Source organism: Telmatherina bonti (assembly GCF_933228915.1).
Source record: "Telmatherina bonti genome assembly, chromosome: 8".
NCBI lineage: Eukaryota > Metazoa > Chordata > Actinopteri > Atheriniformes > Telmatherinidae > Telmatherina > Telmatherina bonti.
The window spans coordinates 38,228,989-38,245,547 of NC_136626.1; the positions used below are offsets into that span (position 1 = coordinate 38,228,989).

Sequence of the window (16,559 nt, forward strand, 5' to 3'; positions counted from 1 at the left end):
GGTTATATCAGTCCATTATCCAGCCTGTTATTCTGTACTGTTCAACTTGCTTTTTCAATTTGTTGACTGTTAAGAACCGGACTAAACTCATAAAGGTAACCAACACCGCAGCAAAAATCATAGGACTCCCCACACCAAGCCTTACAGAGCTTAACAACAGAGTCATTGGACGCTTTGCACTTTCCATGGAGCAGGACCCCACACACCCCCTTCATGAACAACTCACCCCTCTTCCTTCAGGACGGAGGTACAGGGCGCTCAGGTGCAAAAAGGCTCGGTTGGGAAAAAGCCTGATCCCCTCAGTCATAACATTTCTAAACAGCAGGGGGCGCTGAGTGTACTCTATTGTATTTGTATGTTGTTTCTGTGGTCTGTTGTTATTGTCCTTTTTGTTGTCAAACATGTGCTGTGTACGTGGAAAAGAATTTCCCTTTGGGGACAATAAAGTCTAAGTCTAGTCTAAAGTCTTTATTCCAGCCATAGAGGATTATTATTTTCCTGCTTTTCTCATCACTTGTTGATCCTTGGCTGCTCCTGATTGGACGTTACCGTCAGTTTAAGCTCTCTGATTGGTGGAAAGTCTGACAGGAAGTGTCTTCATCATCATGTCCAGGTGAAAATAGAGGTCTCTTAGCAACATGGTAGTGATGGTGATGAAGATGTGATAAATAATGGTGGATTTACCATCTAGAGTCTCTGAATAAACACTACATGCTCACATGAGGTTCTACCAGTGGCTAGAAGATACTCTGATCAGCTCCAAAAACAGAAACCAGTGAAGCCAGGATTTAAACTTAAAGTTAAAAGCAGGTTACCATGACAACAGCACATTATCGTTCCTTCATAAACAGGTAAATGAATATGTAAGAGGGATACCTGACTCCTGTAGGTATCTGTAGACCAGGAAGTTGACCTCATCACTGCTAATGCTCATCTTTAGTCCAGTTGCACCATGAGGTCCGAACGCATGCACCGAACCTGGAAGACAGAGACAGCTTCATGAAAGACATGTCACGCCACGCTCACGTCACGTCACGTCACGTCATGCCACGTCACGCCACGATCACGTCACGTCATGCCATGATCACGTCACGTCATGCCATGATCACGCCACGTCACGCCATGATCACGCCACGTCACGTCACGCCACGCCACGCCACGATCACGTCAGGTCACGTCACGCCATGATCATGCCACGCCATGTCATGCCACGATCACGCCACGTCTTCATCACGCCACGCCACGTCACGCCACGTCTATGTCACGTCTACGTCATGTCTACGTCATGCCACATCTACGCCACGCCATCATCACGCCATGTCACATCACGTCTCAATACGTCACGTCTACGTCACGTCCCCATCTCGCCATGCCACGTCATCATCACGCCACGTCACGCCACGTCACGATCACGTCACGTCACGTCATGCCATGATCACGCCACGTCACGCCATGATCACGCCACGTCACGCCATGATCACGCCACATCACGCCATGATCACGCCACGTCACGCCATGATCACGCCACATCACGCCATGATCACGCCACGTCACGCCATGATCACACCACGTCACACCACGTCACGCCACGTCACGATCACGTCACGTCACGCCATGATCACGCCACGTCACGTCACGCCACGCCACGATCACGTCAGGTCACGTCACGCCATGATCATGCCACGTCACGTCACGCCACGCCACGATCACGTCAGGTCACGTCACGCCATGATCATGCCACGCCATGTCATGCCACGATCACGCCACGTCACGTCTTCATCACGCCACGCCACGTCACGCCACGTCTATGTCACGTCTACGTCATGTCTACGTCACGCCACATCTACGCCACGCCACCATCACGCCATGTCACATCACGTCTCGATACGTCACGTCTACGTCACGTCCCCATCTCGCCATGCCACGTCATCACGCCACGTCACGCCACGCCACGCCACGATCACGTCACGTCACGTCATGCCATGATCACGTCACGTCACGCCATGATCACGCCACGTCACGCCATGATCACGCCACGTCACGCCATGATCACACCATGATCACGCCACGTCACGTCACGCCACGCCACGATCACGTCAGGTCACGTCACGCCATGATCATGCCACGTCACGTCACGCCACGCCACGATCACTTCAGGTCACGTCACGCCATGATCATGCCACGCCATGTCATGCCACGATCACGCCACGTCACGTCTTCATCACGCCACGCCACGTCACGCCACGTCTATGTCACGTCTACGTCATGTCTACGTCACGCCACATCTACGCCACGCCACCATCACGCCATGTCACATCACGTCTCGATACGTCACGTCTACGTCACGTCCCCATCTCGCCATGCCACGTCTTCATCCCGCCATGCCACGTCATCATCACGCCATGCCACGTCTTCATCCCGCCATGCCACGTCTTCATCCCGCCATGCCACGTCATCATCACGCCACGTCACGTCTTCATCACACCACACCACGTCTTCATCACGCCACGCCATGCCACGTCACGCCACATCATCACGCCACGTCACGTCGCGTCTTCATCACACCACACCACGTCTTCATCACGCCACGCCATGCCACGTCACGCCACATCATCACGCCACGTCACGTCGCGTCTTCACTTCACTCCCCCACCAGACCCGATCCCCACCAGACCTGATCCCCACCAGACCTGATCCCCACCAGACCTGATCCGAGTCAGACCCGATCCCCACCAGACCTGATCCCCACCAGACCCGATCCGAGTCAGACCCGATCCGAGTCAGACCCGATCCCCGCCAGACCCGATCCCAGCCAGACCCGATCAGTGAGGAAATCCCTTAACCCTGTGTGCGGAGGTGAAGCCGGCTGTGAGATGTAGAAAAGAAAACGTGATGCCGACCAGGAACAGGTCTGGAAAGGTTACAAAGCCGTTTCTCCAGTCCACCAGTCAGAGCCGTTATCCTCACACTGAGACGCCGTCTGTAAACTGTCCAAAGCCGAAATGGATTAAAAAAACTTCCCGTAGACCAGCTGCTGGTTTCCAGCTGATCAATAAAACTAAAAGCGTTTAATGTTTGATGTTTCCTGCAGATGCTGCAGTAAAAGACCTGCATGACTGAAAACTGATGAGTTTTCTCTGTTTGCATCACGTTAACGCCGTCGCTCCACATGAGCTGCTCTGATTCCCTCTGAGACGCAGCACAGAGTCACATGATCATATTGATCAGGAACAAATCTCTGTATAGGTTCCTACAGGAATGATGTCTGGTTCAACGAGGGTCCAGCTTGGTGGGGGTCCGTACCCGGTCCGACTGGGGTCCCTCAGCAGCAGGAGGTCTGTGCACCTCTTTCTGCTCAGTTGGGATTCAGCCGTCTGTATTTGTCTTAATAAACGACACGAGACCTTCACAGCTCCGTGTTCAGACACACCGCGGTACGAATGACAGATCGATCAATAAAATAAAACCGATCATTCATTGTAATGTTTAAATATAAAATGTTATCATGTATGGAAACGAAGGGAAACCTGGAGACAAGCTCCAGTCTGAACTACGGTTCCACATATTTCACACTAAAACAGCCAGTAAAACACAACAACACAGGTCGCTCCACGAGGACGCTACGCTCACACAAAGCACGCTGGGAAGCTCCGCCCACCTGTCTGAAACGTGTCTGCTGGCTGTTTTATCACGTTTCCACCTCTGATTCAGCCACATCAGCTCCATGTCAAATATCCCAGTTCTGGTTTCCTTCAGGCTAAAAGCAACAACATGCTGTGTAATGTCGTCATCTGCATGCTTTAATGGCAGCAGGCGCGTCTGAAGCTGCTCAGCTGGGATTTATCTGGAACATGCACATGAACACACTCATACACCTGGAGAGTTTTGGTCCAGACTACTTTTCTGGGTTTAGTTGTATGTCAGTGTGACATGCATGCCAGACTGTGCACGTGACCCCTGGTTAGGTCTGGACGATTAATCAGATTTTAATCTCAGTACGATCTGGGTTTCCAACCATGATAAAACTAAAAGGGTGTGATTATTTTCCTCTCTGCAGTTTCCTCTCCTGCTGTCTTCAGCTGCTAATCGAGCGTCTCTGGCGTTGCAGCGCTGTGCTGTAAACTCCTCCCACAGCCGCTTTGCTTTCATTCAGACACTGTTGCCAACTTGGAGACTTTCTCGCTAAATCTGGAGACTTTTTTTTGTTAAAAGCGACAAATCTAGCAGCTTTTACTGGAGTTATTAGAGACTTTTCTGGTGTTTTGGCGACTGACTTGAAGGCACATATTGTTCTGCAGTTACTGTAAGGAAGGAGCAGCGGGAGCCTCTCCCGTCCTAAAGCACTCCCAGGCGGCCAGTCTCAGTCGGCTCCGGCTGCAGGTCAATGTAGAATAACTGCAGTAGGTTGTGGAAGTTCACCTAAACATAGTTTACACCATTGTCAGTGACAACTGGCTGCATTATTTTCCTATACATAGTTCGGCCAGTTAAACACTGTAATATCCCTCCGTTACGGGGCGTTACCATGGCAACGCGTTAACCAGCTGGTTCAGATCAGCCGTCTTTTAACAGGTGAATGAGAGAAACGCGCTGCAGCCTGACAGCGGTTGTTTGGTATAAAACGTACATCCAGGCCAACGTAAAATAGTTCCTATACTTCAGCAAATGCAGAAAATACATACAAATATTTACTGTGTGGGTCCATAGCATCAGCGGATTAAACAACTCGTAACCGTGTGTCAGACGGTTATAATGCCCGACGCGGAGTCCAGAACATCACGACGCGCAGCGTTGTTTAATCCTAACTTATACTTATCTATTCAGCTTACATCAGTATTTGCACTTTGTCAAGACAAAGTTTCATGTTATTTGTTTGCTTTCTAAAATGTGAAATCCTAAAGACATTTTTTTTTAAAAGTCACAGTTTAATGTTAAAAAAAATCATGTTAAAGATAAAAGGATAATCGTGTTCAATAATCGAGATCTCAATTTCAGTCAAAATAATTGTGATTATAATTTTTGCTATAATCGAGCAGCCCTACCCCCGACGGAGATGAACTGAAACTGTTTTAGGTTTGACTGAGAGGAAAGCAGCTACCGCCGCCCCCCATCACACAGATCTGCATCATCATTTTGCTGAGTCATGTTCTGCTGTAACAGGATGGAGGCTGGCGAGGGACGTCGTCGTGGCGGTGGAACCGTAACATGAGGAGACTCCCGCTCAGAGAAAAACAACGCCGTGATCTCTGGGCCGTAAGAATCATCAACTTGGCTGCTCTGCGGCATGCGGCGTGCATCCAGGTGCGCTTGGTAGCCTGGGACTTACAGAAAACATGCTGACAAGGCAAATACTTCAGGCTCACACCGAACCAGAAAGGCTTAACCCCGAGGCTTCAGACTTCTCCAGACGTGTAAAGACAACCACACAGACCGGTTCTGTGACTTCGGTCCGGACTGGCAGGTGATCACCTGTTCACCGCAGGTATGTGGAAGAGCCCAGCCAAGTAGTGAACCTCAGTAGCCTGCATGCACACAGCTACAGCATGTCCATTAGTAAATGTGGATTAAAAGACGCTCTGAGCAGAATGAGTGAACTGGCCTCTGGAGGGGAACTGACTGATGTAGGGAAGTCAGACACACCTGTACGGTTTTTACAGGACCATCGCCATGTAGCCCAGTTCATCTTTCATACAGACCAGAGCTGTTAAACTCCAGAGTCTGATCAGAGCACAGGAAGCTGAAGGTGATTTGAACCCAGTAGCTACCACAGAGCAGAACATCCTGGTCACCACAGAGCAGAACATCCTGGTCACCACAGAGCAGAACATCCTGGTCACCACAGAGCAGAACATCCTGGTCACCACAGAGCAGAACATCCTGGTCACCACAGAGCAGAACATCCTGGTCACCACAGAGCAGAACATCCTGGTCACCGAGTGGCACCTTGGTCGCCGGCGCCCGGCTCCCAGCAGCTGCAGGTCGCCTCTCCGTAGGCCCTGCAGAGCCACCGCAGCCTGAAGTCAAGAGTCTCTGGCTGAATGGAGGAGGGTTGGAGAGTAAGAGGAGGCAGGAGAAGCAGCGATGCAACAAACTGTTTACATACCACGTCGGCAAACGCGCCGCGCTTTGCCAGTAAGAAACACAACATTTGCATTGAAACAACTGGAACAACATCAGCAACCTGTATAAAAACAGATATAACATCAGCAACCTGTATAAAAACAGATATAACATCAGCAACCTGCAGGCTCAAAGCTCAGGCCTGTTACTATGACAACACGAAAGCTCCTCCTAGTAGTACTGGACATCAGTTTCTGATTAATTTCACCACAATAAGAAGCATTCTTATGGCAAGTATGCCTGTTCAGGAGGCAGCAGGACAGTCCAGGAGATGTCTGCAGACAGCAGGAAGCAGCCCTGCTAGCATGTAGCATAGCAACGTGACCGGAAACTCTTCCAGCATCCAAACAGGAAACACATCAAGGTGGTCTCCATCGCTGCACCCAGCATCGGTTCACCTCCCAGTTTTAATTACACTTAGTCAACATAACACAAAAAACACACACTGACAACACATGGACATATTTTGGGGGGCGGACCATGCAGTGTGCGGTGGGCGGGGCTGCTTTGGTGGTCCCGCTCCCAACATGATGTGGTTACTTCTTCCCAATTTTAATTGCAAACAACACACACTTCACAATCATTCATAAGCTGGGAGGGAGGGGGTGACAATGGGGTCCTGCCACGCCCCTATTTCCGGGGCTGTGCCGGGGGGGTTGGGCGGGGGAGTGGTGCTGTTCAGGGGGCCTGGGTCTGGGCTGGCCTGGCGGGGGTGGGACTGCTGCTGGCCCTGGGTGGTGCTGGATCGGCTGCATGTGTGGAGTGGTGGGGGGGCGTTGACGGGGGTGGGGGGTAGTTGTGGGGCCCTGATCAGGGCCCTCCTATCCCCTGCTCCCCCGGGGGTATCTCACAGGGGACACGTTGGGAAAGAAAGGTGAGGGCGTGCATGAGCCAATGGATGAAGTGGTGACTGAATGTTAGGGTAGAGGGGGGGTGGGGGGATCAGGGTGAAAGAATTTAGGAAAGTGGATGGCCGCTGGGATAGGAGGAAGGGGGGGTGTATGCAGATGGGTGGGGGTGCGTATGTGGGGTTATGTTGGTGGTACAGGGAAGTGATGGGGTGGGTGTACAATGAGGACTGTGAATGTAGATAGAGGGGTGTAGGGAGGTGTGTGTGTGTGTGTGTAGAGTGGGGTATGCGTGTATGGAAGAATGGGTGATTATAGAGGGAGCAGGGATGTGTGTGTGAGGGGGTGTGTGTGTATGAAGAACGGGGGTAGGAGAGTGTGAGTTTGAGCGTGTGTAAGAGAATGGGTGTTAAGGAGGAAGTGTGGATGCGTGTGGGTGTGGGTGGGGGTAGGTGGGTGCATGTGTGTGTGTGTGTGTGTGTGTGCACGTGTGTGTGCGTATGTGTGTGTGTGTGTGTGTGTGCGTGGGTGCGTGGAGGGTCTTGGTGCTCGGGGAGCGCTGCTGGTCCACTGGGGTGCGGCCTGGCTGCCGCTCGGTGGCGGTCTGGGGATCCCGGCCCTCCGTCGGTGTGGGCTGGGCCCTCTGCCTGCGGGGGTGGGGGGTTGCTTCTGGGCTCTTGGGGCCGTGGGGCCCGCGCTCTGTCTGCCCTGGGGGGCCGGTTCCCCTGACTGCGGGGGACTCTGGCTGGGACCCCCCCTCTGCCGCCTCCTGGGTCGGTGCATGGCTGGCTCCGGGGTGGGGCGGTTGGGGTCTGCGCCTGGGGGTGGCTGCCGATGGCCCTGGTCTCGGGGGTCCTCCTGGCGTGCCTCTTGCCTTTGTGTGGGAGGGGTCACACTGGCATGATCTTCTCTGAACACGTTCCACTCTGCATGTTCTGCATGTGACACAGTCACCGAGTCGTCTGCAGTTTTATTCACTAACAGCAGCTAGTTTTCTCATTTCTGTTTGTTTCTCATTTATATTTAACTTTTTAGATTCATAGTTTAGTTACTATGATCTAAAGTTGGCTTGTATGTGTATGTATATGTGTTGATACTGGCGAGTGCGTATATGTTTGTACCTATGTATGTGTGTGTGTGCATAGAGGTGTGTGTGTATATGTATGTATGTGTATATGTATATGTGTACATATGTATATATATGTGTGTGTATACGTGTGTGTATATGTATGTGTGTGCCTGTATGTGTGTGTATGTATACATCTGTAGGTTGTTTTCTCTCTTTTTGTTTTTTAGTTTTTTTCTTTTTTTCCTCTTTCCCTTTTCTCTCCCTTTATCTCTTTCACTTTTCTTATGAGATGTTTTTTCTCCTTTCTCTTTCTGTCTTTCGTCTGTCCTGTCTGGTCCAGCAGTACAAACTCTACAATTCAAACAATACAAAATAAATATAGAAATAAAATAAAAATTCAGAAAGTCAAGGGGATCATTATATCTATAAAGCTTCCCTTGGCAGAGAAAATTTGCTCAGCAGAACATCCAGACCATCATTCTGCTGCCTAAATGCTGAAAGAGACAACAAAAAAAAAACAAAAAAAAAAAAAACGGAAACGCATCACCGCAATGCTAGCATGTAGCATAGCAACATGACAGGAGACTCCTCCAGCATCCAAACCGATTCAAACTGGAAACGCCGTCCACTTCTGGTCATTTCTCCACACAGACAACGGCAGGACAGAAACTACCCTCATAAATCATGTTTTTATTAAATGAGTCATGAAGCTCCTGCTGGTTTCCATGGAGATGAAGGCGTTGCTAGAGAGACGAAGTGGGTTTTACCATGAACTATTTTCTCTTCCTATCATAAACGATCCCTTCACTTCTTTCTGAACCCCTCATGGTGGTCCTGAGGTGAATTTGGGGAGTTCTGCCACCTCGGTGGACCTTCAGAGTGTCACAGCCACTCACTGAAGAATAAACAAATATAGTATAAAATTGTATTTTTGCACGTAGTTATTACATTAGTTACATTAGTTACATTACTGAAATAAATGTCTTTGGCACCTGCCTACACTGCCAAAGGTACCAAAAGCTGCTCCAATGACTGTGCTGGATCGGCCAACAGACCCACCTGATCTGAACCCTGTAGAGAACCTGTGGGGTGTTGTCAGGAGGAAGATGAGAGACAGCAGACCCAACTATGTAGACGACCTGAAGGCTGCTATCAAAGCAACCTGGGCTTCCATTACACCTGAGCAGCGCCACACGCTGGTGGCTTCCATTGCCACGCCGTGTTGATGCTGTAATTCATGCAGGAGACCCAACCAGGTACTGAGGCATGGAAATGAACATACTGTTCAGAAGTCTGACTGTTTAAAATATCCTTTTTTTCATTGATCTTGTGTAATATTTTAATTTTCTGAGACGCTGCATTTTGGGTTTTTATCATCTAAAAGTCACAGTCATCAACATTTCAGAGAATTAATGGTTGAAATGTTTCACTCTATGTGTAATAAATCCATTCAATATATAGGTTTCACATTCTGAAATGAATGATAAAAATTTTTAACTTTTTCATAATATTCTAATTATCTGAGATGTACCTGTAGATTTTTTTTTTATAAAACCTCTTCAGAATAAGCACCAGGAGGAAAAAAGACTGAATTAAAACAATTCAGTTTCATTTTAAAAGTAAAAAAGTTTATTAAAAGAAGCCGACACAGCTTAAAAAAACAACGTAACTACTCAGATGTACCTGTATATCAACGGAGATGAAGTATTTATATCGAGCTACCAGCCTGAGACCCCAGCTGTGCTGTTGGTTGTCCACATCCAACACACTGCTGATGCTGTGGGTTAATATCTGTACCCCAGTGGGTAAAAACCCCTTCAGCTTCTTTCTCACTGAGACCCAAAGCAAAACAAGCCATGTGATTCTGATGACCCGGTTCGACCCGGTTCTATCATATTCCTGGATCCCACAATGCAGTTTATCTCAATAAAGTTCACGTTGTGTTGAATTATACTAGTTTTCATCAGAATTTCCCCTTTCCCTGACTGCAACATGACTTCAGGGTTCCACCTCTGCGCTGGGAGGAGGAGTAGCTGGAAGCCATCTGGAGATGCTTCCGATCCAGAGCTGCAGGCACAGCGTGTTTTATGTAGATTATTTGTATTGCTCTCCAGTGGTTTAGTGGTCCCTCAAGAAGTGGAGATACTCTCTATTTTTCTTTTTTAAATTGTCTTGTCCAGCATTTAAGAAAGCAGACTGATGGTCTGGATGCTGTGTTCTGCTGAGCACATTTATTTTGCCGAGGGGAGCTTTTATAGATTTAATGATCCCCTTGTATTTCTGGTTTCTTTCTTTCTTTTTTTTTTTTTTGATTACTCACTGACCAAAAATAAATTCTACTATAGTAGATGTTTATCAGACAATAATATTACAAAATTTAAACAATCAATTGAATCAATTTTTCCCCCTCTACCGTCTACTCACTTAACCTGGAAAGAAAGTTTAATCGTATACAAAAAAGCCTTACGTACGGCAAGAACAGCTTATTATTCATCATTGATAGAGGAAAACAAAAACAACCCTCGGTTTCTTTTCAGCACTGTAGCTAGGCTTACTAGGAGCGCTGTGGAGCCATGTATTCCTTTCTCACTTAGCTGTGATGATTTCACGTATTTTTTCAGGAATAAAATTGACACTATGAGAGATCAAATCCACAATATTCTTCCTTCTACCTATAATGTTGAACCTGTTGTGGTCTCTGAAGCATCCTTAGAACCATGATCTGACTTGTGCCTAAATAGTTTCTGTCCTGTCCAACCCTCTGAATTAACTAAAATAATAGCTTCATCTAAACCATCCACCTGTATCTTAGATCCTCTCCCAACGAGCCTCTTTAAGGACATTTTCCCTTTAATTAATACATCACTACTAAATCTTATCAATATGTCTTTAGTGACAGGATATGTACCACAATCATTTAAAACTGCTGTAATCAAGCCTTTACTTAAAAAGCAATCTCTGGATCCAGAGGTGATAGCAAATTATAGACCTATATCTAACCTCCCGTTTATGTCCAAAATTCTGGAGAAAATAGTTTCAGCTCAGCTACATGCCCACCTGAGCAGAAATAATTTATGCGAGGAGTTTCAGTCAGGATTTAGAGCTCATCATAGCACTGAGACGGCATTGGTGAAAGTTACTAATGACCTTCTTATGGCCTCAGACAAAGGACTTGTGTCCGTACTTATCTTGCTTGATCTTAGTGCTGCATTTGATACAGTCGATCATAACATTCTGTTACAGAGACTAGAACAGGTGATTGGAATTACAGGTACAGCGTTAAGCTGGTTTAAATCATATTTATCTGATAGACTTCAGTTCGTTCATGTAAATGACAAGTCCTCCTCCCAAACTACAGTAAGTCATGGAGTTCCTCAAGGCTCTGTACTTGGACCAATACTCTTCACGCTATATATGCTCCCTTTAGGCAAAATTATTAGACAGCATGGAATAAACTTTCATTGTTATGCAGATGATACTCAACTATACTTATCCTTTAAACCTGGATGGCATTACTTTAGCTTCCAGTGCTACAGTGAGAAACCTTGGAGTAATATTTGACCCTGACCTGTCCTTTGGCCCACATATTAAGCAGGTTACTAAAACAGCCTTCTTTCATTTACGTAATATAGCCAAAATTAGGGACATTCTGTCTCAGAGTGATGCAGAAAAACTGGTTCACGCTTTTGTTACTTCGAGACTAGATTACTGTAACTCTCTATTACTGGGCTGTCCTAAATATGCCCTGAAAAGCCTTCAGCTGATCCAAAATTCTGCAGCCAGAGTCCTGACCAGAACCAGCATGAGAGATCATATTTCTCCAGTTTTAGCCTCTCTTCATTGGCTGCCTGTTGAATCTAGAATAGAATTTAAAATCCTTCTCCTTACATATAAAGCCCTCCACAGCCAGGCACCACTATATATCAAAGACCTCATTGTTCCTTATATACCAAGCAGAGTACTTCGTTCGCAGACTGCAGGCTTACTTGCGGTTCCTAGAGTCTCAAAGAGCCGAGCAGGAGGCAGAGCCTTTGGTTATCAGGCCCCTCTCTTATGGAATAAGCTCCCAGTTAGTGTTAGGGAAGCAGACACTCTCCCCACCTTTAAGACTAGGCTGAAGACTTATCTTTTTGATAAGTCCTATAACTAGGGATGGTTAGCATCCCTTAGTTATGCTGCTATAGGTTTAGACTGCTGAGGGACATTTCCTGATACACTGAGCTTCTTTCTCTTTCTCTCTCTCTTTTACCCCCCCCCCCCCCCCCCCAATAACAGTGTTGCATCAATAGTCTCATTCGGACAGAGACGTTCTAAGAACTGCGTTCTGAGAACTAATAGCGTTCTAAGAACTGTCCTTCGCCAGAGAACCGTGTCACTTTGCATTCGGACATGAGTCGGAGACCCGATCTGACGCAACCATCTGCGACAGTGACGTGTTATTTTAGCGCCACTCAGCAACAAAACAAACCGCGAAGAGGAAAACACCACAAAGGAGCAAAAATGGAGAGCGACAAGGCCATCGTGTTCTTTGTGTGCTTTCGAACCCCCTCTGGATTTCCTCGGCTGAAAAAACGGCCAGCAGGGCTCTGACTTCGTCGTCTGTCCACTTATCAGCTGCGTTCTCCATGCTTCCGTAAACAGTGGTTTTTAAAAATGGCAGGGTCTGACGATGCGGAAATTAAGTAGCGACGCTCAGCGCGAGGGCGTAGCTATCACCTACGTCAGCCTGCTTCGTCAGATGCGTTCCTACAGAACTAAGGAAAGACCCGGAAGTTGAGTAGGCGCTGAAATGGTTATAGGAACTCAGGGGCATGGTCCCTAAGTTCCGATCTGTCCGAATGCGCCAAAGAACTGAAAAGGTTACAGGAACGTCAAATGGTTCCTACAGTGGGAAAGAGGCTATTAACATGTATGTCTCCTGTCTCAGCAGGTCTCCCTGGCCGGGAGTAGCAGTTCCTGTTGTCTGTTGTCTTTCTGTCTTCTTCCCCCCACACAGCAGAGGCAGATGGCTGCCTGTCCTGAGCCGGGTTCTGCCGGAGGTTTCCTTCCTGTTAAAAGGGAGTTTTTTCCTTCCCACTGTCGCCAGTGTGCTTGCTCAGGATGGGAGATTGAGTTGGACTCAACTCAATCTGTATGTTTCCTTATATAGGCTGTTATGAATTGGCTTTCATTATGTTTTCCCCTCTGTCTGTAAAGCGTCTTGAGATGGCATTGCCGTGATTTGACGCTATATAAATAAAGTTGAATTGAATTTTTTTTTTGTTTTTGTTTTTGTTTTGGATAATTGTTCGTATTACAGTTTATGCTGCTGGACCAGGCTGGAGAGGACAGAAGAGAGACAGAAAGAGAACAGAAAAGAAACACAGAAAACAAGAGAAAGAGCTAAATGCATACACGTACATACACATACATACCCACCTACATACATATGTACACACATACACACACACACACATATATATATATATACACCTACACAGGCCAATTCTAGATTCATGGTCCCTGTAGAGAACAAAACCATTGACTGTCAGGTGGACCAGAAACCTGCAAGTTAAGTCAAAAAGACAGAAAGAAAGCTGCCTGCTACTAATGAATAAACTTGCTGGATGACTCAGTGACTGTGACGCATGCAGAACGAACAGAGTGGAACGTGTTCGGAGAAGAGTGATCATGCCAATGTGACCCCGCCCACCCACGGCTAGAGGCAGGCCAGGAGAACCCAGACACCCGGGTAACCGACAGTCACCCCCAGGCACAGACCCCAGGCACCCCACTCCGGAGCCAGCCATGCATCCGCCCAGGACCAACCAAAGACCCCCGCAGTCAGGGGGAACAGGCCCCAGCAGGCCCAGGCCGGCAAGGGCCGACCTGGGCAGACAGAGCACGGGCCCCAAGGCCCCCCATAGGCAGAGAGCGCAGCACACACCGTCGAAGGGCCAGGATCCCCAGACCGCCACCCAGCGGCAGCCAGGCCGCATCCCAGTGCATCAGCTGCGCTCTTCGGGCACAAGAAACCCCCCACACACACATATATACATGCACACACTCCCTCCCTCCGTCCCTGACACACACTCCCCTCCGAACCCCCTTCCACACACCCCTCCCCAATCCAAGTCACACAAACCCCAACCTACCCCTCCACCCCCATCCCGCCCCCACACACGCCCACACCCCATCCTCCTTTTCACCTTAAAAAAAAAAAAAAAAAAAAAAAAAAAACACAGAAAAGTATCCTTAAAGTAGCCAGAAAAAATACATGCAAGACTACTCCACTCAGTTCAGCCCAAAACTGATCTGTATATTTGTCACATTATTTCTGCTCTTTGGTTTCAGGAAGGAAGAGTTATGGAAGGACTGGCACATAGACTGGTGAGAGACAGGCTCATAGACATATATACATATATCTGTACTATGTCTATGTTCAGGCTAAAGTTAACGCAGCTGATGACTGCACCAATGTAGCATATAGCTAACCTTAGCTATGTGGGTACATGTGTAGGGACATTTGCAAAGTAAAAACAGCATTGCAGGGGGTTTAGAAGTGGGTATACTAGATCCTGACTGAAAAAGAAGTGGGTATACTAGATCCTGACTGAAAAAGAAGTGGGTATACTAGATCCTGACTGAAAAAGAAGTGGGTATACTAGATCCTGACTGAAAAAGAAGTGGGTATACCAGATCCTGACTGAAAAAGAAGTGGGTATACCAGATCCTGACTGAAAAAGAAGTGGGTATACCAGATCCTGACTGAAAAAGAAGTGGGTATACCAGATCCTGACTGAAAAAGAAGTGGGTATACCAGATCCTGACTGAAAAAGAAGTGGGTATACTAGATCCTGACTGAAAAAGAAGTGGGTATACTCTATCCTGACTGAAAAAGAAGTGGGTATACTCTATCCTGACTGAAAAAGAAGTGGGTATACTCTATCCTGACTGAAAAAGAAGTGGGTATACTCTATCCTGACTGAAAAAGAAGTGGGTATACTCCATCCTGACTGAAAAAGAAGTGGGTACACTCCATCCTGACTGAAAAAGAAGTGGGTATACTCCATCCTGACTGAAAAAGAAGCGGGTATACTCCATCCTGACTGAAAAAGAAGCGGGTATACTCCATCCTGACTGAAAAAGAAGTGGGTACACTCCATCCTGACTGAAAAAGAAGTGGGTATACTCCATCCTGACTGAAAAAGAAGCGGGTATACTCCATCCTGACTGAAAAAGAAGTGGGTATACTCCATCCTGACTGAAAAAGAAGCGGGTATACTCCATCCTGACTGAAAAAGAAGTGGGTATACTCCATCCTGACTGAAAAAGAAGTGGGTATACTCCATCCTGACTGAAAAAACACCACTGTTGCTATCTATCTGACAGCGATACTGCAGACACAAAGTATTTCTCTCCTCCAGCAGCATGGTGGGAGGTGAGGAGAGAGAAAGTAAAGGAGCCGAGAAGGCTTCACTAGTTTTACACTCACCCGTCTGTAGGAACTTGCAGGATGTTCAGTCGAGGATTTGGACCATGAACAGAGAATCTGCAAAAGAAAAGAGTTTATACTCAGAAGTGTTGACATGAGACAAAGCAAATGTGACAAAATGTCTGCACAGACATCAGGTTTCCTATGGGCCTCCTGATGAAGGTGGACGTCTTCAGCACCAGGTCAGGAACTTCCTTTAAACCCGCCCTCATCCCACTTTCTTCCTCTGAACAGCCGGTCAACAAGCTGGACCTCATCTTCCTCTGAACAGCCGGTCAACAAGCTGGACCTCATCTTCCTCTGAACAGCCGGTCAACAAGCTGGACCTCATCTTCCTCTGAACAGCCGGTCAACAAGCTGGACCTCAGCCATCCATCAGCCATCCGAGGACCTGATCACAGATCAGCCATCCGAGGACCTGATCACTGATCAGCCATCCGAGGACCTGATCACTGATCAGCCATCCGAGGACCTGATCACTGATCAGCCATCCGAGGACCTGATCACTGATCAGCCATCCGAGGACCTGATCACTGATCAGCCATCCGAGGACCTGATCGATGAAACCGGAATCCATCTCCAAACGGAGTTCTTTGTGGTTCCTGAATGAAAACAAGAGGAGCTTCAGCCAGAAAAACTCCCTGAAGAATGGGGCTGGATCAAACAACTTCATATTGATTGATATCAATAATTATCTAAACATTTCAACAGACCTACTGTCAGTGCACCCAGAATCCCTTCATGCTGTTGCACGGTCGTGCTTCAGTCCACGACTCAATGACCTTCCCTTCAGAGACGCATCATGAACTATCAGTATGTGTTGCAACGACGAGCAGATCGTGATGAACTATTTCTAATCAACTCAAATTGATCTTAATGCCCTGATATTGACAAAAATTACAAACATGTAAACAGTTATGTTAATTTAACTTTGTCTTTGTCAACACTGTCTTTGTTCCCAACACACAGCAGCTGTTCATGGCATTTAACTCTCTTCTCTCTCCACCTCCTGCTCAGCCTCCCGCCATGCTGACCGTAGAAATGTTTG

The 16,559-nt window shown here is 47.5% G+C and overlaps 1 protein-coding gene across 1 annotated transcript in view; it reads right to left on the bottom strand.

The window, feature by feature from the left end:
• tbl1xr1a (TBL1X/Y related 1a) overlaps positions 1–15,802 on the bottom strand; it is a 31,924-nt gene extending 16,122 nt beyond the window's left edge. Inside the window, exons 1-4 of the mRNA XM_079245089.1 lie at positions 15,644–15,802; positions 15,512–15,568; positions 5,766–6,034; positions 877–978 (exon numbers count right to left, since the gene is read on the bottom strand). Coding sequence (XP_079101215.1) covers positions 877–978; positions 5,766–6,034; positions 15,512–15,568; positions 15,644–15,768 — 553 coding nt within the window. The 5' untranslated portion in view covers positions 15,769–15,802. The remainder of the gene's footprint in view (positions 1–876; positions 979–5,765; positions 6,035–15,511; positions 15,569–15,643) is intronic.
• Between the last annotated feature and the right edge of the window lie 757 nt (positions 15,803–16,559).